This window comes from Micromys minutus (assembly GCF_963924665.1).
Source record: "Micromys minutus genome assembly, chromosome: X".
Classification (NCBI taxonomy): domain Eukaryota; kingdom Metazoa; phylum Chordata; class Mammalia; order Rodentia; family Muridae; genus Micromys; species Micromys minutus.
The window spans coordinates 90,411,224-90,435,686 of NC_137970.1; the positions used below are offsets into that span (position 1 = coordinate 90,411,224).

General features: G+C 37.6%; 1 protein-coding gene across 2 annotated transcripts in view; it reads left to right on the plus strand.

Annotated features, from left to right (window-relative positions):
* Window positions 1–24,463, plus strand: part of DOCK11 (dedicator of cytokinesis 11) — a 170,017-nt gene that overhangs the window by 128,088 nt on the left and 17,466 nt on the right. For both annotated transcript variants that reach the window (XM_080910695.1, XM_080910696.1), the window contains 10 exons: window positions 95–161; window positions 1,743–1,790; window positions 3,827–3,969; window positions 5,686–5,801; window positions 8,704–8,841; window positions 11,432–11,614; window positions 15,508–15,621; window positions 17,601–17,816; window positions 17,905–17,962; window positions 23,110–23,216. In XM_080910695.1, coding sequence (XP_080766821.1) covers window positions 95–161; window positions 1,743–1,790; window positions 3,827–3,969; window positions 5,686–5,801; window positions 8,704–8,841; window positions 11,432–11,614; window positions 15,508–15,621; window positions 17,601–17,816; window positions 17,905–17,962; window positions 23,110–23,216 — 1,190 coding nt within the window. The remainder of the gene's footprint in view (window positions 1–94; window positions 162–1,742; window positions 1,791–3,826; window positions 3,970–5,685; window positions 5,802–8,703; window positions 8,842–11,431; window positions 11,615–15,507; window positions 15,622–17,600; window positions 17,817–17,904; window positions 17,963–23,109; window positions 23,217–24,463) is intronic.

The window sequence follows — 24,463 nt, forward strand, 5'->3', positions numbered from 1 at the left end:
AATGTGTAGGTGTTGGGCAGTGGGAAGACATAGAGATAAAGTGTGTGATGATGGTTCTTTGTTCTCAGATCTGATATTTTATATCTATTTTCAGATACTCTTTTGACTTACTGGAATAAAGTGTCTCCCCAAGAGCTCATAAACATTCTCGTACTTCTAGAGTAAGTTCCAGTATTTTCCTAAAATTCGGTCTACTTATTTGAAAAAGTTGGTTGAAAATAATTAGATGTTACTGTTTTTCTGTTTTCAACAGTTCATTTGCTATTATTGTAGAAAATTAAATTGTTTTTAATAATCTAGAGTCTAGCATTCTTCACCCAGTGATAAAAGGAAGGAGGTAGAATACTTAAGGTACCATAGAAAAACTTATCTAGTTCTATACTGTCTTACTGGTGAGTGGGATACTATGACCTTGAAAACTAGGAAATTAGAATGGTATCAGCTGGCTTGTATCATTCATTTGAACCAGATGCTGGATTAATGCACAGATAAAATTTAGATGTTGAACTCATAGAGTTGAATAATTCTAAAGAGCACTAACTTTAGAAACAGACAGATGGAACTGTATGGATTTATATAGAAATACACATCTAACTGTATTTTAAAACTCTTGGGGAAACGAACTACAATGATTGAAAGATTTTCTGTGCTAAGCTACTATGTTATCATTATCAAAAGCTTAAAGGAAAATTACACACAGAAATGCAGAAATCATTTTACATAAATAGTCCATATGCATTATAGATATAATTTATAAGTTCATATAAAATACAGGGAGGATAATCGATACATAACCAGTTGATACAACTTTTTAAAAAATTTACAGAAAATATCTGCTGATTAGCAGTTAAGATTTCAAGCAGGTTCTGCTAAATATGTATTTCTTAGACTTTTAATTAGATTACAAAATAATGGTATTTACATTATAGCATTTTCTTACAAATCGTTTCTATTTATCTTCATTTGCCTCATCCTTTAAATCCTTCCCACTCTCGCCTACCCCATTTTTCCACTAGCCCCATTTTTCCTTTCACATAGCCTGTCTTTTATTGTATTTTGTTCCTATTTTTTCCTTTTCTCTAACTCTCCCTGAAGTCCTCCTTTTTCAAGGTCTTTTAAATGTTATGACCTCCCAGGTATAGTAAACACTGTAAATATGCAGGGAAATATTTACCAATAAGGACAACTGATGGTGAGAATTTGCTTGAAAAGAGGCAAGATGAATGGGAGAATGGATAGAGGAAGATTAGCTTGCTTTTCATGAAACTTAATCACAACTATTGAAGCTGAGAAATAATGAACATATGGCGATTTAGATGTTATTTTTCCTCTTTTCATGTGTTTATGATTATTAATGATATAGAACCTTTTAATACCTCTGTACAAAATATAGCATTTGCAACTATTTCTATAATCGAGGAACATGGTTTGGTCTTAACGATGACTGGAGACCTTTGCTATGGTACAGTGCACAAAAGATGATTTACATGGGCAAGTGTTTTATAACTTGTCATTATATTCATATATAAAGACACGGGACTCTTAATGCTAGTATAACTATAACAAATATATGTGAAAAGATAGGGTATGGCAATCCTAAAAGTAGTTATATATAGAACTGAATGTTATTGTAATATCATTTGAGTACATTGGTCTTTGGAACACAGGGCCCTGTACTAATTACTTGTCAAATTGCATCAGATAGCCATATATAACTAATGTGCTGTTGTTCTCCTTTCTAGAGTATGTTTGTTTCACTTCCGATATATGGGGAAAAGAAACATAGCAAGGTAATAATTCCTGGGGTACTACAACATTCCGTTTCTTCATTCTTTTGCAACAAAGAGCAATTCCATCAGTGACATGTAAAAGTTAAGATATTGACTTTAGATTAATGTGAAGGCAGTTGTGATTTATTTAGCATATCCCAATTCCAAGATAAAACTAATGTGAACAAATACTATGTTTTCAAAAGAGCAATGACTAGAATGATAGAGAAGGTCTCTGCCTTCTGATATTTCCAAAACTTTGAGCAAATATTTGTTTCCTGGAGGACTTACGTAAGGGCTAAATAGGTAGGCAGAAAATCCAAAGGCAGAAATGGCTGTAAAATGTGTTGCTCTTGCCTGCAGTCTGTTAACATCCCAAGTACTAAGGCCAACATGTGGAAGCCTCAGTCCTTCTTAGAAAAAAAGAAAGAAAAAAAGGGGGGGAATGTGTATTCATCATATATTATTATGTAACAAATTTTGTGAGCTATAATAATATTTTATAAAAATAAATTAATAAAAAAGAAAGCCTCAACAGTAAATGGGACATATATTATATATTATCTATTTAATGCCTCTTAAATCTTTATGAAGAAATGTATGAGGGACTCCAGATCATAGCTCAGTGATAGAGCATTGTTTAGCAGGCACAATTCCATACACACACACAAAAGGAAAATACATTTGTTCTTGGAATATGGCTTAGCTGAGTACGATTTTAGCATATATGAAACCCTGGGTTCAATACCCAACACTGAAAAAAAGAATCAGGAATGTCTAAAGGTCTTGGTTATTTCAATTATGAGTGTATCTGTGTGGGTATAAATTAGAACTACTTATTAAAGGGACTCAAATATAGTCTTAAAATTTTATGTGCATGCTAAGATACATGCATACTGTGGCAAATGTGTTAAGGTCAGAGGGCAGCTTATAGACCGAGTTTTCTTTTTTCACCATCTATATGTCCCATAGATCCAGCTCAGGTTGTTAGGCACAGTGTTAAGGACCTTTAGCCACTGAGCCATGTCTCCAGAACCAAATAGTTTATTTCTCAAAGTTAAAGTCTACAACAGTTTCTTTCTTTTCTTTGTTTTGTTCAGGTTTGGGTTTGGGTTTTGGCCCCAGGATCTCATGGATCCTGCTTGCCTTGAACTTGTTCTGTCTCCAAGGAAGACCTTCAACTTCTGATCCTCTTGCCTTGGCTTCTCAAAGGATAGGATTATAGGATGTGTACACACACCATGCCAAGCTTAGTTCTACAGTCTAAAGGTTTTGCATGCGGTTTATTGCTGCACCTCTGGAACAGCCTAGTAATAACTCTCGTGACCACCATCTCTCCCTGTGACTGTGAGCTGCTCTTATCATTAGCACCAGAGATCTTAGCATTACAGATTCTGTTACTCTGACTTCATGGTCAGAAGACGTAGAAGAAGACAAACTTCTCCTTCCTGAGTTTACACATGACCCAGCTGTACATGATCCAGAAAGAAACGGAATTGTTGTTCATGCTTGAATATCTGATGCCAGCCCCTTCTCATTTCACTGTCTGTCTTCTCACTTCTCCTTCTGCACTTCCTGAAGAAAAAAAAACTGACTATTATTGGAGTGTTTTCTACTTAACTCTAATGTGTTTGAGAAGGATAGAAGGCTCTTTCTAAATATCTTAGCTAATAGTATACACTCTTTTTAAAACCCATTAAAACGTTGTACAATTTAGGGACTAGAGAGATGGCTCATGGTTTCTAATATACCTCGTTTAATCCAAGCAATAGTTGATAGAATCTTTGAGCAGCATATTATATAGAATCACATTTTTTAAAAAAGAATCAATGACAGATATTATTGGAGCAATTAAGTTTTTGTTGTTATTGGTTTTTGTTTGGTAGGTTGTTTTGTTTTGTTGGTGGGGGTTTGAGATAGGGTCTCACTATGTAACCCTGGAACTCACAGACTGGCCTTGAATACCCAGAGATCCATCTGCCTCTGCCTCCCAAGTGCCAGGATACACCATCACTGCCTGGCTTTACTTCCGTTAATGATTTAACATTTTACTTTAGAGTGCATGATGCCTGGCTGTCCAAACACTTGGGAATAGATCGAAAATCACAAACTATGCCAGCTCTTCGAAACAGATCCGGGGTCATGCAGGCTCGGCTTCAGCATCTTAGCAGCTTAGAAAGCTCATTCACACTTAATCATAGTAAGTAATCTTGGGTCAGAGGCATATCAAATAGCCTGGTAATGCTATTTAATCTTTTTGAAATTTAATGTGTATGTATGTGTGATGTGTATACAGATATGAGTATGTGTGTAGATGCATGTGTATGTGTTTGATGAGTCTATCAAATGTTCTTTTGAATTGTTTTAGATTTATTTATTTTATTTAATGTCAATTAATGTTTAGCCTGAATCTATGTATGTATACCATGTTTGCCCGGTACCTATGAAGGAGCTTGATCCGCCAAAAGTGGAGTTACATATGAGTGTGAGTCACAATGTGGGTGCTGGAACTTGAACTCAGGTCCTCTTAGAGAGCAGAGTAATAAGTGCTCTTAACTAGTGAGCCATCTCTTTAGCTCCATTAAATTTTAATAAAAATGTTAATGTCCTAATAAAATAGCATATAAAATATTCAATTAGAGTTACTATTACTTATTTAATGACTAATGGCATATATGTCCTATACTGACTACAGAAATAAATTGATTCTAGCTGTTCTTAGTAGTTTAGGCCTGTAATTCTAGCTACCAAGGAGGGTGAGGCAGAAATTTCACAAGTTTGAAGCCATCTGGAGCAAATCTGATTTTGCCTAACACAATACAAAGCTATAAAAAAATATATACCGGGGACCTAGCTCACTGCTAGAGTGTATGCTTGCCTAGCATGCATGAGACTGTATGTTCAATCCCCAGGAGCACCAAATAATAGTAATGAGCTCTAAAGACTAGTTGTTGAAGGTATAAATAGGATAAAGCATAAAGAAGGCATCTAGGATAAGAAGAGAAATCTTACCTCACTGGGGCCACTAGGGGATTAGATAAAGGAAAAGTACGTCTGACCACAAATATTAATTTCTTTAAAACTCAGAGGAAGAACACTTTCATTTTTCATGCAGGAATCCAAATGTCACAGGAAAAGAGGCCAAGAAAACTGGCTTTGTGAAGCCAATTATAATACATGTCCTGAGCTTTTTGTATAGTCCACTCTTTGTCCCCCTCCTGTTCTGCTCTCTGACAGTCCCTCATCCTATTCTTCCTCCCCATCGATGTCCCTGCACCCCCAAAACCCACCAGACCTCCCACTCCCTGAGACCTCAAATCTTTCGAGGGTTAGATGCATCTTCTTTCACTGAGGCTAGACCAGGCAGTCCTCTGCTGTGCATGTGTTGGGGACCTCATATCAGCTGGTGGATGCTGCCTGCTTGATGACTCAGTGAGGACACAAAGTTTTAGTTTCTGCTTGTTGTAAAAGTGCAACAAACTTGCTTCCATCCGCTCATAAATAGCCTGGAGTGTAGAAGAAGCAAGACTCCTGTCACCAGCAGAATTGAAGACATCTGACTGTAGGGTGCTGAATTTGCATGGTTTTGTCATTTTTTTTCACCCATGTTGGGAGCACCGCTGAAGATGCTTCCCACATGCCTTCCTAATTTCATCACCTTAGCTCATTAATGAGATCCCATCACCAAAGAAAGGTACAGCTAAATACATGCTGCAGAAAATAAAAGTGACCGGAAGTGATTAAGGCAGACCCTGGCTCTCAATAGAGTTATCATCAATGAAGCTCGTTAGGTTTGGTGGGGTGAGCTCCTTCTCAGAAGGCAAGACTGTCTCGTTGGGGCTTTGGGAGGAAGTTATTTGGTGCTGTTAACATAAGTCTGAGTTGGGAATGATTTAATATGCTTCTCTTACCTTAGGTTCTGCAACGACAGAAGCAGACATTTTCCACCAGGCACTTCTGGAGGGCAATACTGCTACCGAAGTGTCTCTGACTGTACTAGACACCATCTCCTTCTTCACCCAGTGCTTCAAGGTAAAGATGAGTTTGAAATCGCTCAGTGTCAATGGCAAGAAAGGAAAAAAAAACAATATAGTAGCTAGCTAGTTTGAGGCATGATAGTTGAGTTTGAAATAACCTGGCAGGGGCAGTGAGAAAGCAGTGGTGACAAGCCAAGTTTGACTAGCTGTGGTATAACCTTGGGAAATTACTGACACTCAGTCATCCATAAAGTCAAGTGTTCCTACTAAAATGTCCTAATTCCCCTATGCCTCTTAAATTCTATTGTTTGATATTTGTCTTTCTAGATTCAGTTTTCTGCCAGGCATGGTGACACCTCCCTATAATGTCAGGACTTGGGCAACAGAGGCAGGAGGGGTAGCAAGTTTGAGGGTACCCTGGTTTGTTTAACAAGTTTCGGGTCAGCAAAGGCTCTGTAGACAAAGATAGGAGGGGAGGAAGAAGTGGGAGAAGGAAAGAAGGGAGGGACTGTTTTCTTTCATATTTTTATTAAAGTAACTAGTAATTTTTACTTGAAATCATAAGAGAAACAGTTAGCCAAAATACCCATTATAACAAGATATCTTTTAAGGACAATGTCCAGGTTTTTCTCCAATGTTTTTTTCTCTCAACCCAAATCATCGATTCCCTTGATTTGTAAAAGAAAGTCAGTTTACATGCTCGGTGGAAGGGTAAAAGAAAACAGTAGGTGTGAGAGTGCTTTGGGAGTAAATACCGCATGAGCATAGTGCAAGGTCGCCTAAGTATGAGAACCTGAAGGGGGAAAACACACCTCCTGCTTCTCTTCACTTACATATGGGACTCTTACATATGTCGATGGTTTTGCTTGTTTGCTTGTTTTGCCTTTTCCCCATTATTATATAATATATTCAGTTGCCTTAGGCTTCCAGATATACTAAGGAAACATGCCTCATGCTTCTCAAAAACATTATATGAAGGAAAATTGAATAACATACTAAGAAGTTGTAGTAGGTAATTTTGAAAAATATTAGGTTTGTTTTAATTAAAATAATGCACCCATCTATTTTTCATCATGTCAGTATATAGGACATCCAAGTCTCATGACTAGACTTACATTCCTCCCTGCTTTTCTGATACTCTGTTTATTTAATAGATAACTGTGTATTACTTGGTAAAAGCCAAGTACTCTCTTAAGCACTTTACAAATATTAGCTTATTATTTTTGGTGCTGGGGATTAAACCATATCCTCATGCATACAAAGCACATATTGTGTTGCTGAGTTACCTTCCCCCTTTCTTTTGAAGGCTGGGGTAATAAAGGGAGGTAATGGCATTAGAGGACATGTGATCTTTGTGAAGGTACAAAACCACTCTGAAGTTGAATTGTGATAGTTCAGTTCTGATGCCAAATTAGTTACAATAACTGAATTGTACTCTTAAAACTGATGACATTTTGGTAACACAGATTATATCCCCATAAACTAAATACAAATAATGAATTAACTTTGAATCCTCACAATAACCTTACATATATAAACATATCACTATGGTAAAAATTAGGAGCCTTGGACCCGCAGGGAGGTTCACATTGCATAGCCAGTCAGTGGCAGGATCAAAATTCATAGCTACACCAATCATAATGGAAATCCATGGTTCTAAGTACTGGCCACCAATGGGCCTGTTTCTGTGTGATGGGCAGAATTGATATAACCTGCTTAGTTTCTTGAGAGTCAGAAAGGCAGAACTGGAGAAGTAAACCAATGTTTTGATTTTATATATAATTCAGTGTGTATACATATATATACTGTGTATGAATTCAGGCCCAGGTGTGGACATCCAGAATGTCATTGGGCATCAGTACTTGCCTTGTTTGACACAGGGTCTCTGTTGTTTTTCTACTGTGTACTCCAGGCACATGAGCTTCCAGAAGTTCTGTCTCTGCCTCCTGTCTTTCCTAGGAACACTAGGGTTCCAGATGATTCTGCTACAGTGTATTGATTTTACATGGTTTATGGGAATTTGAACTAAGTTCTACATGCTTTCTTTTATGCCAGTCACTTTTACCCACAGAGCCATCTCTCCAGCCCCAATGTTTTTATTTTAAATTTTGTTTTTTTTCCATTTTTTTTGGCAGTGATGGGGATTGAACTCTGGACCTCCCAGGGAGGCCTTCACATAACAGACAGACCTTTTCCCATTGAAGCCCTTTGGTAAATTTCATGAACCAACTGATATCTCTCTACAACTGTACTGCTTACTGTTTTTTTTTCTAATGCCCATTTAGAAGAGGCATCTAAACAGTCAGTTGAGATATCTGTTTCCATGGTATCATAAGGATTATGGAGGGTTTAGTTTGTCACTAGTGCATAAATACATCTTATATAAAATACATTTCCAAAAATTAATAAGATAACAGAGTTTTTAAAAGAATTGGTATGTCCCCTAATTGTTACTGCCCCAGAGAAATACAAAGGCCTTGTATTTGTTTTTAAGTTTCTGGATATGTAAGTTAATTTTAAAAATTCCTCCCAGCTAGTCTTGACTGGATATATGCATAATCCCAGCAAAAGGATTGTGACTTTGAGCCAGACTGGCCTTTGTGTGTAACAAGTTCTAGATCCCACTGAGATGCAGAGAGAAAACTTTAAGAAGAAGAATAAAGAAAAGGAAGGAGACATTTTGAATTTTGATGTTTTCTATTGAAAGAGTAATTTTCAAACTAGTTTCAATATTCTAGATATAGTTTGTGTGGTGTTTTGAGATTTCTAATTCAAGTTGAAGATCACATGAATGTTCTCAAATAAAATACTGAAAATACTGTAAAAGCTCCCAAAGTCCTAGCAACATTTTCATAAGCAGATATTGATGATGCAGTAAAATCAGTTCTCTCGTATGTGGAGGAGAGGGACAAACTAAAGGCTTTTCTATAAACCGTTTTTGTTTTTATGTTTTATAGAGCCAACTTTTAAATAATGATGGTCACAACCCACTAATGAAAAAAGTATTTGATATTCACCTTGCTTTTCTTAAAAATGGACAATCTGAAGTGTCACTGAAGCATGTCTTTGCCTCACTGAGATCTTTCATCAGTAAGGTAAGAACAACTTGAAAGTGCTAGGAGCTCAAGGGAAAATGGGGGACTGGGGAGTCATTGTGCTGACATATCTACAAACAGGCATAACTACCACAGCCTTTGTAAATAAGAGCACAGCATACCAAAATCAATGTAGAGGACCAGGCAAAGAATCCTATAAAATCAGAACAGGCTTTCCCTTTTACCATCAAACCTTCACATTTTCAGTAGGCCCTTTTCAGGGGTCTCTCTCTGTCTTAGTTAGGGTTTCTATTGCTGCAATAAAACTCCATGATCAAAAAGCATGTTGGAGAGGAAGGATTTATTGAGCTTACACTTCCATATTGCTGGTCATTATTGAAGGAAGTCAAATAGGGCGGGATCCTGGAGGCAGGAGCTGATGCAGAGGCATGGAGGGGTGCTGTTTACTGGATTGCTCCTCATGGCTTGCTCAGCCTGCTTTATAATAGAACTCAGGACCACCAGCCCAGGGAGGCTCCATTCACAATAGGCTGGGCACTACCTCTTCAGTCACTGCTTAAGAAAATGCCTTACTTAATTTAATTTATTTTATTTTATTCACACCACAACAGCAGTTTTCCACCCTCCTCTCCTCCAATTTCCTTTCCCTACCTCTCTTCTCCACCTCATTCCCTATCTACTTTTCCTGTATCTCTTCAGAAAAGGGCAGACCTCCCATGAATATCAACCAGCCATGTCTTATCAGGTTGCAATAAGACTAAGCACTTCATCTGTTAAGGATAGAGGAAGCAGTCCACTAGGGGGAAAGGATTTCAAAGGCAGACAACAGAGTCAGAGACAACAGCTATCCCCACTATGAGGAGTCCAACAAGAAGATCAAGCTACACAACTGTTAATATATGTGCAGAGGGCCTAGGTCAGTCTCAGGCAGGCCTCTGTGGACTCAGGTTAGTTGATTCTATCGGTTTTCATGTGGTATCCTTGACCCCTCTGTACAGCCAGATCTTATGAAGGCATTTTCTCAACTAAGGTTTCCTTTGTGATAATTCTAGTTTGTGTGTCAAGTTGGCATAAGACTAGCCTGTGCAGTCTCCCTCTGCATCTTCTTTCTCTCTCAAGATTCAATCCAGGACACCGCATGCCTAGCCCCAATGTCATTTTAAAATTACCAATTTTACCAATTTTTCTTTATCTTGCTTATCATATGATGAGACTAACATACCACCTACTGTACTAATAAAGCACCAGTCTTGCTTATTTAAAAAAAAAAATCGTGTAATCCCTTTGAAAGCAGAAATTAACTTTTACAACTCTGGGGTCTTATATAATATCTTGCAAATGAGCCATAAGCAACAGGTACATGATCCAATAAACAAGCCCTACTTCATGCTGTGTAAAACAGAAATTGGGTAAATGTGAACCTTGAGCATGATGGGATAAATGAATGGAAATACATTTAGAAAAAACATACACGTAATGATGCACATATGCTCTATCTTATCAATAGTAGTGGTTGGAGGAGTTAGTGTGGACAACAGATGGTGTCCCAGAAGCAAAAGGGGAACAGAGTATGGGCATCCTTGTGAGGTACCGAGTGTCAAGTGAGATGAAAGGGGCACATTAGAACGGGCATTGAGGAATTTGCTCATGACTTTGGCCATTGTTCATGCCACTAGTAATGTCAGAAGACTTACTGTAAGGATTAGCTGCACATAGCTATGCCTGCCCTTAAATGTTTTCATACTAGAATATTTTGTCTAGCAATAATCCATCTCATCCTGTGAAATTTTATGAGATTTCCCAATTTGCCAATCAGAAAACATTTGTTACACACCCATTGCTTGCCTAACACTGTACCTGCTACAAAGGTGAAACAATGCAGATTGATTCCTGCAATGTGGATTAAAATTCAGGGTTTCCAAGAAGGCATTTTGAGTAGCTGAGACTCAAGCTTTAGAAGTCCTAAAAAATGGCCATTGTGCATTCAGAAGTAGCCTGCTTGTCTCGACTTTCAAGGATAGGAGACTCTAATAAGCCCACACTACATATATAGTTTATCTTCCACAAAGCAGCAGGTTGAATACATTCTCAAAACACCAGGCCACTTGGTTTCTTTGAGAAGTCAGTGACCACTTGAGCACTCTTTCTCTATAACAAAATATGTATTAACTGACAGTGTTTGTGGAGTAGAAAATAGACAGGTATATATAAACAGTTCACATAAACTCCATTTTTGTTTAATAAAAAAGGATCAGTTTCACTACTAATTATTTTCTCAGCAGATGGAATGTTAGAACAGGACCATCATTCATTTATTCAGTGTACCATCGAAACTGTTCTTATTAGGTTTTGGACTATCTTGGGCTCTTCCCAGATTGACAGCGTTTATTCCAAGTGCCTCCATATTATTTCAGTACCTTCTATACTGACTAGACTTGCTCTATCATTGATATATGCTTGTCTATATGGTGCCAGGTTCAGACTATCTTGAGACCAGAGCTCTGACCTCATATTGATTTGATATCCTCTAAAGCTCCGAGCATAGTTTTAGGTGAGGCTAAAGTCAGCACTTGATATTTGGTGGATTTTACTAGATTTTCAGATATTCATTTCTATTTTCCTTGTTTAGTTTCCCTCAGCCTTTTTCAAAGGACGGGTAAACATGTGTGCGGCATTTTGCTATGAGGTTTTAAAGTGCTGTACTTCAAAGATCAGCTCAACCAGGAATGAGGCATCTGCACTTTTGTATCTTTTGATGAGAAACAACTTTGAGTATACCAAGAGGAAAACCTTTCTGAGGACACACTTGCAGGTGAGTATCAATCAAAGTCCTTCTTTATTGTTTTTTCTTCAGTCACTGGCCTCCATCAAAATCAACATCTATGGCTAGAAAGATAGCTAGCTTGATTGGTAAAGTGCACATTCTACAAGCATGAGTACCTGAAATTGATCCAGAAAGCCACTGTATGAAGCTGGAGGAATGGCTGGAGATGGCTCAATGGTTATGAGCATTGGCTGTTCTTCCAGACAACCTAGGTTTGATTCATAGCACTTACATGGTGGCTCAAAACTACCTGTAACTCCGTACCAGTGGATCTTATGTCTTCTGTTGGCCTCCTTGGGTACCAGGCATGCACATGGTACACAAGGGCATATACATTCATGCAGGTGAAATAACTATACACATACAGATAATTCATTTTTGCTTCAAAGTCAGGTGTGGTGGTATGCACTTATTTACCCCAGGACTAAGGGATGGGGACTAGGGCTCACTGGCTAGCCAGCCCAACCTTATTTGGCAAGTTCTAAGCCAGTGAGAGATCATCCCCCCTCCATACTCCCAAATCAAGATAGACAGCATCTAAAGAATGGCTAACCTCTACACATAGGCATACATGTGCACCTGAACGTATGTGGGGGAGGGGTACACACTCACACACACACACACCTCTCACTCTGCTCCCCACAAAGAGCAACATTTATAGCTACTTCGAAAGCCAAGGTAAAAGGATATCATAGTCAAGTCTAGAGAGTGAGGACACTATCTCAAAACAAAACGTTAAAAGAGGCCTGAGGTTATAGCTACATAATATACAATATATAGAATATATAGAATGTTTGCCTAGCATGCACACAGCTCTGGGTTCTAGTCTCAGCACTGCAAAAGAAATCAATATCTGGATTTTCCTTTCTGTGCCATAGCTCAGACCATGTGACTATCTGCCATTTGAAATGGGGCTGGTTCAAACTGAGATGTGTCAGAAATATAAAGACTAAGTACATTTTTAAAAATAGAATCTTTTTATCCAAGGGATGCAGGGATGATTCAATATACAGAAATTCATCAACATAATCCACTATATAAATAAATTCAAAGGAAAAAAACCACATGATCTTCTCATTAAATGCTGAAAAAGCATTTGACAAATTTAATACCCCTTCAGGGGGAAAAAAAAACTTTGGAAAGATGAGGAATCCAAGGCCCATACCTAAACATAGTAAAAGCAATCTACAGCAAACCAGTAGCCAACATCAAACTAAATGTTGGGAAACTTGAAGCAATCCCACTAAAATCAGGCTTCCCACTCTCCCCCTACCTTTTCAATATAGTACTGGAATCTTAGCCAGAGCAATTAGACAGCAAAAGGAGGTCAAACGGATACAAATCAGAAAAGAAGTAGTCAAAATATCACTATGTGCAGATGATATGATATTATACTTAAGTGACCCCAAAAAACCCACCAAGAAATTGCTACAAGTGATAAACATCTACAGCAAAGTGGCTGGATATAAAATTAACTCAAACAAATCTCTAGCCTTCCTCTACTTAAAGGATAAACAGGGTGAGAAAGAAATTAAGGAAATGGCACCCTTCACAATAGTCACAAACAATATAAAATACCTCAGTGTGACTCTAACCAAGTAAGTTAAAGATCTGTATGAAAAGAACTTTAAGTCTCTGAAGAAGGAAATTGAAGATCTCAGAAGATGGAAAGATCTTCCATGCTCATGGATTGGAAGGATTAATATACTAAAAATGACCATCTTGCCAAAAGCAATCTACAGATTCAATGCAATCCCCATCAAAATTCCAACTCAATTCTTCAAAGAGGTAGAAAGAACAATTTGCAAATTCATTTGGGATAACAAAAAACCCAGAATAGTGGAAACTATTCTCAGCAATAAAAAGAACTTCTAGGGAAATCACCATCTCTGACCTCAAGCTATATTATAAGGCAATTGTGTTAAAAACTGCATGGTACTGGTACAGAGATAGGCACGTGGATCAATGGAATAGAATAGAAGATCCAGAAATGAACTCTCACACATATTGGTCACTTGATCTTTGACAAAGGAGCTGTAAACATTCAATGGAAAAAGGACAGCCTCTTCAACAAATGGTGTTGGCTCACCTGGCAGTCAGCATGCAGAAAAATGAAAATAGACCCTTTTATATCTCCTTGTACAAAGCTCAAGTGCAAGTGGATCAAAAACCTCCACATACAACCAGGTGCACTGAAACTATTAGAAGAGAAAGTGGGAAAGAGCTTAGAACACATAGGCACAGGGGAAAATTTCCTGAACAGAACACCAATGGCTTATGTGCTAAGATCAAGAATGGACAAATGAGACCTCATGAAATTGCAAAGCTTCTGTAAGTTGTTCTCAGATATTCACATGTACACGTAATAAGTGCGGGCTTGTGCGCGCGCGCGCGCACACACACACACACACACACACACACACAAAGTAAATATGAAAAATAAAGTAAGTTTCACTTGCACTTTTTTTTTATTGTAGCTACTTATATATGTAACTCACATTCTCTCTCTCGGACAAGGCTACTCTAGAGTGTAAGTCTTAAGAATGTGTGCTGTACACCAAGAAATCGTTGACTAATTCCGGGTTACATCCTGTTTTACATGTACTTTTTGCTCATTGTAACTAGTAAGACCTTAATGCAGAGTATCAAACCTTAAAAAAAAAAAAGAAAAAAAAAGCCAAGCACTGACACAATTGTATTTGTATACATTTATGCAAAAATGTTTAAATTTTTTTCTTTTATCTTTGTTTTTTTAAATAAAGTTTTTTTTTTAAAAAAAAAAAAAAAAAGAATGTGTACTGTAGTTCAGATTCCATGACAGTCTAACATGGAGCAGGGAGCTTAGCCTCTCTGTGCCTCAGCTTCTTCAAATATAAAATAGGATGACTCTACTTGCGAATTTTTGTGAGGCATAAGTGAGATGATTGAATAATAAGATGGGTAGATAATAAATGGCAGGTGATACAGGTTGCTTTGCATGCATCGGCTAAACCTTCATTTCACAATGAAAGATTGCCAAGCATGATGGCACATGCCTAAAATCCAAACGTGTAGAAGATTAGGGTAAAAGGATTCCATGCTTGAGTCAGCTTGATCTACAGGACAAGAGGAACCTGCGCAAATAAACAAATATTAAAAAGAATTGACCTGGGAGTGCTAGTCTGCACATGTATACTTTCATATTCTTAAGATGCCAAGGCAAGAGATAACTTGAGCTCACAAGTTCAAGATCAGTCTGGATAACACAGGAAAACCCTATCTTAAAAAAAAAAAGCAATGGAATTAATCTCAAGATTTTGTGGAAATTGCAGAATTTATAAAGAAAACTACTTGCTTGTGCTCAACTCACAGACCAACTACATACATGCTGTGTGACCCTAGGCAAATTACTTAATCTGGCTGAACCAGTTTGTTCATCTGTAAAAGGAGAGCAAGTATTTGCCATTTTGCATGGTTATTAGTATGAGGGTGAAAATGAAATGCATACAACAGCTGGCACCATTCCAGCACAGAGACCATACTGGGTGATAATTATTATTCTCCATCCTCATAGCATTGTGATTAGTTGATGAGACAACTCAGAATCTAAACACAGTTGGGACTTTTTGGCTCAGTAGTCTACTGTGTAAAATAGGTAATCTCTAGTTATGTATCTTCACTGCCTTGGTCTGTCCCATTAGAGATCTTTAGTAGGGAAAAAGGTTATTGATAAGGAAACAACCATTAGCCTTCAGTCCAAGCTATTGAAGAGACTGAAACAGGAAGACAGAAGCAAGCTAGATGTTTGCTTGGACACAGTATAGGGATACCCCTCCCCACCTCCCAAAGCAGGATTTTTTAAAAAGCCATTTGATAAAAGTAATCTTTATTTCTTCCCGCAGATAATCATTGCTGTAAGTCAGCTGATAGCTGATGTAGCACTGAGTGGAGGATCGAGATTTCAGGAGTCTTTATTCATTATCAATAACTTTGCAAATAGCGACAGACCTATGAAGGTACGGAAAAAACACAAACCACTTTGGCTGGGGTTTTTGAGTCAGTGGCACTCACCATGAACAATGCTTTCGTTTTGATCTCCAATAATGAATAAAAACACTTTAACTGAAAAAGGGAGTTTATGTCCTTAAACTGTGGTGGAATTCTCAGTGATTGTCAGTATGGAGTGTAGAGAATGTGAACTTTAAGAGTTGATGGCTTTTACTTACCACTGGATCTCTAGCGGTTATATTCAGCAGGAACTAAATAGGTTTTTAAAATGTGTATCTGTTAGTAATAAAACCTGTGTTTTCTCTGCTTGGTGTCTAAACTTGCCCCTGAAAATAAATATTTTTTTCTTAACAATTGTTACATTTATAATACTGGCTAATTAAACACTGAGCTGGAAATTTAAGGAAAACCTCAGTTCTTAGGATGGCTAACAGATCCACTGCCAATAGATAAGAAGTGGAACAGAAGGGTTTCATTATTTGTTGGTTTTGTGACTTTCAGAAGTTTTGCTAACCCACTGTTGCTTGCTGTAACAAAGCTGTTAGTCTTCAGCACCAGTCCATCAGAATCAAACCTAGAATTCTGAGCACCACATGCTTAAAAACTAGGGCATTGTAAAATAAATGCATCTCTTACTGTGTTGCCTAGAAAACAGGTCCTGAAATCTTCCCAAGGGGATGACTTGTCCCCATTCTCGGGAAAGTTCATGTAAGAGTATATTTGACAATAATACATGAAATCCTTTTAAAAAGTCAAAAGCTCACATTCACAGCATGCTTGATGTTTGGGACGTGTAGAATCTGTGTACCAAAAAAAAAAAAAAAAAAAAAAAAAATCCCATAGGAGTGTGCTTACAAGGAGCAAAACACTGAGTAGTGCCAGCTGCTCACAGGCTGGGAAAGTTTGCCTTCAAAGCAGCTCTGTGGGCTTCCCAGGGGATCTGTATACAGTTCAGTTAATACCAGGCACTAAGAAACAACGTGTACTATTCACGTTTTACTCATGCTCAAAGAATTTATGTTTCTAGTTGTTACCATGCTCAATGCCATATTATACAGGTAGATTAGCATAATGTTTTCCAAATGAATAGGGGTGATGTTAGCTCTCCTTGAGAAGAGCCCCTTTGCCTTTCCTTTACTCATTTGTGAATTAGTTTTGTCTGTTAAAGTCACCTATAACCCTGTTACAATAAGGTAAGCTTTTCTCTCAGGAAGTAGAGTTTCTGTTAATGAACACAAAGAGAGGCAGAACAGTATATTATATTCACATTAAGTTCGCTAACTGTGTACCTGCCTTGTCCCCATCTTGATGTCAGAATCACTGTGAGAGGTTAATGTTCTCTTTAACCTCTCTGGGGTATGATGTGACTCATAACCTCTCATTGTGGAAAGTTGGCAGCAGGGTTTGCACCGAGTTGTGTGTTAGAGTCAGTGGGCAAGATAGGCACACTTCTCACTATGGTAAATTGTCTGCAGAAATTGCTCTTGAGCCAGATTGCCTGATAGATGTCCTTTCTCCATGACTTGCCAACCAAGAGATGTTGGCTGAGCTTCTCAACTGCTCTGTGCCTCAGTTTTCCCATTGGTGGAAATGCATAAGAAGACTACATAATAAAAACACAAAGCATCCAGATGAGTGCCTGGTACCTATGTGCTGTCAATAGTGTTCAGTTACTGTACAAGTAGACCAAACATGTAGAATTCACAATGAAAGCCAGATAATCTGACCCCAAAAGATCATATTTTTATGGGCTTTGTGTATATTGCCATCAAGATCAAAAAACCTTTAAAGTCTGGCTAGTTACATAACTTTAAAAAAATAATGAAAAACCCCTTTGACTTATTGCATGGAATACAGTCCTACCAATTGTTAACAAGGAGTAGGAATCATATTATAGTCCCCAGATTTGGATGCTCATGCTTCGGTCCTATTGATAATACTGCTAAATATGTGGGTTTATTTTTGTTTTCTTTTGTTTTGAAATTAGGCAACTGCTTTTCCCACAGAAGTGAAAGATTTGACCAAGAGGATCCGCACCGTTCTTATGGCCACTGCCCAAATGAAGGAGCATGAGAAAGACCCTGAAATGCTAATTGATCTCCAGTATAGCTTAGCTAAATCTTATGCCAGCACACCAGAACTGAGGAAAACGTGGCTTGACAGCATGGCCAAAATTCATATTAAAAATGGAGATTTTTCTGAGGTGACTACTTAAAATTTTGTTCCCACTAGGACTCTTCAAACTTCTTTGGGCATATTCTGACACCTCTTTCTTTGTCATCCACTTCTAGGCTGCAATGTGCTATGTCCATGTAGCGGCTCTAGTTGCAGAATTTCTTCACCGAAAGAGTAAGACCTTTCTGTTCTGAGATGGGAGAACTCTCGGATGGCAAAAACTAATCTTTAACTTTGCAGTATACAATTGTGAATGGGATAGAATTGAGCTCTTAAAAATATGTTTACCTTCAGCCTCATTAAATGCTCAACAGACGTTGTTATAAAAGAAGACTGGATTGCTCATTTTGGCTGTGGCTTCTGTGGGAGGTTACAAGAATAAGTTAACTAGTACACAGCTGGGCTTGATGCCCAGTGTTTATTTCCCAAGACTATCTCCCTGGATGACTGCCACAAATTCAATTCTTCTTAGGGCTCAAGAGAAGCTCTGCATAATCCAGACAGATGGCTTCTTTCCCTTCCTCGTCCTTAACTTCACAACAACTGTGCATGGACTAGGTATCTAGAGGTATTTTTATGCAGTGACACCTGAGTGTTTAAGGGAATCAGGCCCTTGAAGGACATCAACATCTCTGCATCCCTAATTCAAGATTCCTAATTCAGGGATCAGGCTGAAAGCTTCTCTGTCCCCAAATAATATTACTTAATTTTATAACTACTCAAATAGCAAAACAATTGAGTAAGGTTTAAAAGTTAATTGGTAGTGGGGATTGCAATCAAGACATCTGCTATCTATCACAATGAAGGCAAAATGAAAGCAGCTTAAAGGAGTAATATTATATGGGCTCTGGTTATGGGGACCCAACTTTTTTTTCTTTAGCTTTTTTTTTTTTCTTTTTTTTGCTTTGTTTTGTTTTTAATCTCTGGAATTTCTGTGGTTTTTTTCACTTCACATGTACAGTATGGCCATTGTGGAGATTCTTCGCAAATATGACTATAATAATTAAATTATGCATTCAAGTCATTTAAGTTTGGGAAAAGGAGTAGGATTTCATATAGTCCGAGCAAATCTCAGACTTGATATATAGCTGAGGGTGACCTTTAACTTCTCTTCCTGGCTCTAGCTCCTGGGACTACAGGCCTGCACCACCATGCTCAATTCATTCAGTGTTGGAGATCAAGCCCAGAACTTTGTGAATGCTAATCAAGCAAGCATACCACTGCTACCTGAGCAACATTTTCAGCATTTTACTCATATTTTAAATTGCCAGTTACATGCTTCTAAATAATCTAAGTTTATAATTTATTATACTCAGCTAGGGGTTGTGGGGTCTGTAATCCCAACACATCAAGGCTAAAGAAGGAAGACTGCCACAAATCCAAGGCAGCCTGAGCTACATGGTGAATTCTAAGTCAGGGTGGACTACAACGTATGAACCTGAGGTAGAATCCCAGACTCATAAAGAATTATTAAGAATTAACTCTCTAGATTTTGAAAATACATAATTATATTAGAGATTCTTCCTGAGAATCTTGTTTTACTCATAAGTACAAAGACTTTATATTAAGCAAAAAGTAAGAATGATTTATCGCAAGAAAGCAAGTAAAAAAAGAATAGTGTATTCCCGTTCTCTTCTTTTAGTCCATATACTGTTTTCATTTTCTCCTGGGGGCAGAGGATCTGTGGATTGATAAAATGGCCACAGGCATGATTAGCATGTGCTTTAGGCCCAAGCTGTACAGGCAGTTCCTAGAAGTAGTTCTCATGGGAAAAGAATTGACCAAAATAAGACTCATTTCATCTTTCTTCAGTTAGAACACTGATATGTTTGTCAGGTTGCCCTAAAAGAAATTCCATATCCATCAACAAACATGAGGTTCTTAAACACCATTCTGTGGTTTTAAATGCTTTCCACAGAAACTGGCTTCCTGTTACCCCAGCTTTCTAATTAGTGAGCGCCTGAAATATGAGTTCCAGGCCTATTAAGAATAAACTATTTTGATTTTGAAAATAGGTAATTATATTAGAAATTCTTCCTGAGAATCTTGTTTTATTCACAGGTATAAAGACCTTCAGACCAAGAATGATTTATCTCCACTAGCCAGTCCTTAACTTTAGAAAGACTACTTCTTGCTCTAGTTATTTCAGCATTAGGCAGTTACCTTAATCAGCAATCTGACGTGTCTTAACAAGTGGATGTAGCCCAAACTTGTCACTGAAGTAGTTCGTACTATTCTTAAGGTTCTTTCAGTTTATCTCTCATTAACCTCAAAGTGCTTAGGAGGGGAGAAATGATGTTTTGCATTTTAAACAAAGAAATGTTAAATTTGAGTGCTATTTATGTATTTCTTTATGGGTGCTGTCTATTTTTGAAACTGTAGAATTCAACTATCTTCATCTAGAAAACCTTATTCTAAAAGGGCAGCAGTAGTGAAAACCCTCAGGGTTTTTTCCACCTTCACTTTAATAATTCAAATTTTAAAAGTTATCCAAAACAGCGTTTTTCAATTAGCTGCTTAAATTATGAGAGTGGTATCAAGATACATAGCTAACCTAAACCAGTTAACTATACTATAAAATATTCTTAATGAAAATGGAGCTTAATCTATACCCAACAAGAAATCTGTTGCCATGTTTTAAAAAAAAGGAAATGAAAGAAAATGCTACCTAGCTGACACATACTAAGCAAATGTTCCATCATGTAGACTTTTTAAAATAAAAACAAAGTTTCATCTATCTGGTGGTTTCCAGGGATGACCACTATCTAATGTGAGAACTCTGCAACCCAGCAGTATTTAAAAAAATCTAAAAAAGACTTGAATCTTTAAGCAAAATATGCTTTAAGTAACATTTAGTGATGAGCCTCAAGAAACACTAGAACTTAAATGTTTTTAATTAATTGTCCATTGATCTCGAAGACCACCCCCCCCAAAAAAAAGAGTGTTTACATTGTAAATCCCTGACAGATATGCAGCACCAAAAAATTTGCTTTCTGTCATTTTGAAGAACTCTACTTGCAGGTCATCTCACCCAGATCCTTTCTCCCTCTCTCTGGGATAGAACTTAGGATGGTATTCATAGTACACAAGTCCTCCATTGTTTTGAGTTATCCCCTCAGCTGGCCCCGCAGCCATTTCTCTTGAAGTGCACTATAAAAATATTCTTAATCATGATGGAATAAAATGCTAATTAGCTGACATATTGGAACCAAATGTTCTATCATTTAGACTTTCTTTTAATAAAAATAAAGTTTGTTCTGTCCAATAGTTTCCTGGCCCTCAGGGATGTCTGTTTAAGTGAAGGACCACTGCACTGGAATCTTGCATTCCTTGTTTCAGGCACTGAAGTGCCAGGAAAAGGGAAAGAAGAAAGCCAGGAATGGTGGCCCATGTCTGTAATTGCAGTGTTCAGAAGTTGGAGGGTTAGAAGTTTGAGGCCAGCCTTGGCCATGTAGTTCCAGCTATGGTGTGATGTCTCATCTCATTTCTGCCCCTCCCCATAGAAAAAAGAAAATGAAAGTGGAAGGAGTTTTGAAATTAACCCTGATTCCACCCCACCCTCCAACAGGCCTTTGATCTTTGTACCAGAGATAACCGTAGTAGAAGCAATGATAATGGGGGTTTTGTTGTGTTGCTCTTTCTTGTCATCAAATAGAAGATCCAAGACAAGTCAGAATTTCTTTCCATTTTGTCTGAGAGCCTATCCATTTCTGGATTTCACTCTCTAAAGCCTAGAATTTGGCATTCTTCTCCCTTTTTCCTGAGAGAGGGCACAACACTTTTCCCCAGGGAAGACAAGAGTCAAGTTCTCTGCATGCTTGTACCACCACATACATCCTTGTTCAGCAAAACTTTGGGCCTTCAGATTCTCCCATAAGGCAAAGGGATGTGATTTCCTTCTCTATAGTCTCTTTTTCCCATTCCTTATAGGGTAATGCTGCTTTCATTCCCAAGTCTTTGTACTCAGTGTCATATAGCTAAAATTTCACACAGTACTTCATTCCCTTATTTGTTCCTAGTTCCAGCTTCCCCGTTTATGTTCACCCCTCAAGATCTTACCTCTTGCTCTTCTGGCTGCCAGTCATTTTTTATTAAGTATTAAAACCCCAATCTCTAAAATTCTACTCACCCTATTCACAGGGTCACTTGGACTCAAAGTGTTTGTACCTTCTTGGACTGTTTCCATTTGTATTTCTCTAGAATGGCATGTGGGAATGTAGAAGCAATAGCTATGAAGCATCAAGATCAAGATTCCATGTGAAAGCTAGCTGGAGTGTACCTCACCCACAATCTCAGCACTTGGGAGGCAGAGACAGGAAGATGGTTATAAGTTTGATGCCAGCCATATCTGAAATGTGCCTTTGTTTGTTCCCCTCTAATTCACAAGATCCTAGAAAACGCAGACTGTAGGAAACCCATGTGGCTTTCTCCACCTGGATCCTCACTCCACAATAACAGTTTTGGTCACAGTTATAAAAGTTCATTTCAGTTTGCTCTCTACTTCCCAGGGCTCTAGCTGATAGCAGTTGTTTTATTGTATCTTGAGAAAGTTTCTTTATAACATTGATAAGTTTACTTAGCAATAATAAATAATTTAGTCCTTCTTCTACACTAAGCTCTATTCCAAACATGTGTCCATGTAACTCTCACAAACCTCTGTTACTATGCTTGTTATAACGGTAGTGGTGGTAATAATGATGATGAAGAAACGTCATAAATACGAGAGACAAACATCCAAATTCATACAGTGACAGTGCTAGAGTCACACTCATCTGACTTTCAAATCTATGGATTTTAATATCCCATTCAGTTTCTACAAGGTTGTTTTTTCTCTGCCTTCTGTTTCACTTCTTGTCTGTCATACAAATGCTAGGCTAGGCTCTTTCAATAACTGACTGACTTCCCTTTCCAACTCCCAGTGAAATTTAAACACTAGAAAGGATTACCAAAGGTCATTCAGCGGTTACCCAAGAAGTGTCCACCCTCTTGTCTAGATAATATATACAGAGCAAATGTACAAAAGATGAGCATTTTAATATAATTTTATACTAGGAAATCATCTATACCAGCCATTGCAAATAGTGCACCAAAAATCACAACTTACTTATAATTAATTTGGGCTCACTTTGTGCAAGAGGAAGAATCACGGAATATAATAGATCTAAGTAATATATGAAATTACTTTTACAGCTGAAACATGTACTTAACGACTTTGACCCAAAGTCACTTCTGTTATTAAAAATAGCATATCCTTTTAAGGGTGTCTGTTACTTACAAAACATTTTGTAATAAACATACTCCATTTCTGCTTTCCTACACAGAATTATTCCCTAGTGGATGTTCAGCATTCAAGAAAATTACTCCCAATATAGATGAAGAAGGAGCCATGAAAGAAGATGCTGGAATGATGGATGTTCATTACAGTGAAGTAAGATCCCAGGGCATGCATCATCCTTCATAGAAATTTCCCATTTCAAAAATTATTTATATTAAGTTACTAGATATGGCTTAAATTTGAAAATGACTAAGGGTTGGTAAGTTTTATAAAACTGTCTTGGCAAAGGAATTCCTGTTGGCAAGATAGAATCTTGTCTCACTAACTCTTCCCATTATCTTGTTTTAAAATACAACATTTAGAGCACTAGAAAGATGGCTTAGTGGTTAAGAGCATTTGTTCTCTCTGAAGGCCCAGATTTGATTCCCAGTACTTACATGGTGGTTCATAACCACCTCTAACTCCAGTTCCAGGGGATCTGATTCCCTCTTCTGTCCTTCATGGACACCATACAATCATGTGGTCTACATATGTACATGTAGGCAAAATACTCATAAATAAAATGAATTAAAATATTTTTAACCTGCAATATTAACTATCTTTATACCATGATCTCTGTGACCAGATAAAATAGGAATTTAAAATAGGCAAAGTATTTGTAACAAAATAGTAGGAATGAAGTGTCCTGCTCTCTACTTCAGATGATTAAAAAACAGCTTTACTTGTACGATCTGTTAAGCACCAACATAGGATCAAACATATAGACTTGGAGATAAAAGAGCAGTAAAATGATGAACTATGATTTCCAAGTTCTGCACTGGAGATAGTCATTGAAGTAATGTAGGTGTGTAATATAAAAATTCAGAGGTATAAGGTAAGGAAGGTTAACATGGTTGTGATATGAGAGGTGAATTACAGGTGACTAGATAAAGGCTGGAGGCAGAGTCTGGGAGAAGACCAGTCTTATTGTCCAGATGTATGGCAACTATATCATAAACCAGGACAATAAAACATTGGGGTTAAACATGTAGCTCACTTGGCAGAGTACTTGCCTTGCATGTATAATCCCTGAGTTTGATATTCAGCTACACATAAACTGATTAAGGTTGTCCATGCCTGTACCTCAGTACTTGGAAGCTAGACAAAGGATCAGAAGTTTTAATTTCAAGCCTCCCTTGGTATATAGAGTAGGAGGCTAGCCTAAAAAGCAAAACAAAGCAAAAAATATCTATATACTATTAGGAAGGCGAGAAGAAAGAACAGCTGCTTAGGAGAGGAAACAATCTGTAGGTATATCTCTGAGAGGTCTGGGAATTGTGGGAAATGATAGCTGCTATTTACAGGGAGAGTGATGAGTGCATTTTTTTAAACTGTCTATAAAAAGAGCTTTAGTTAGACAT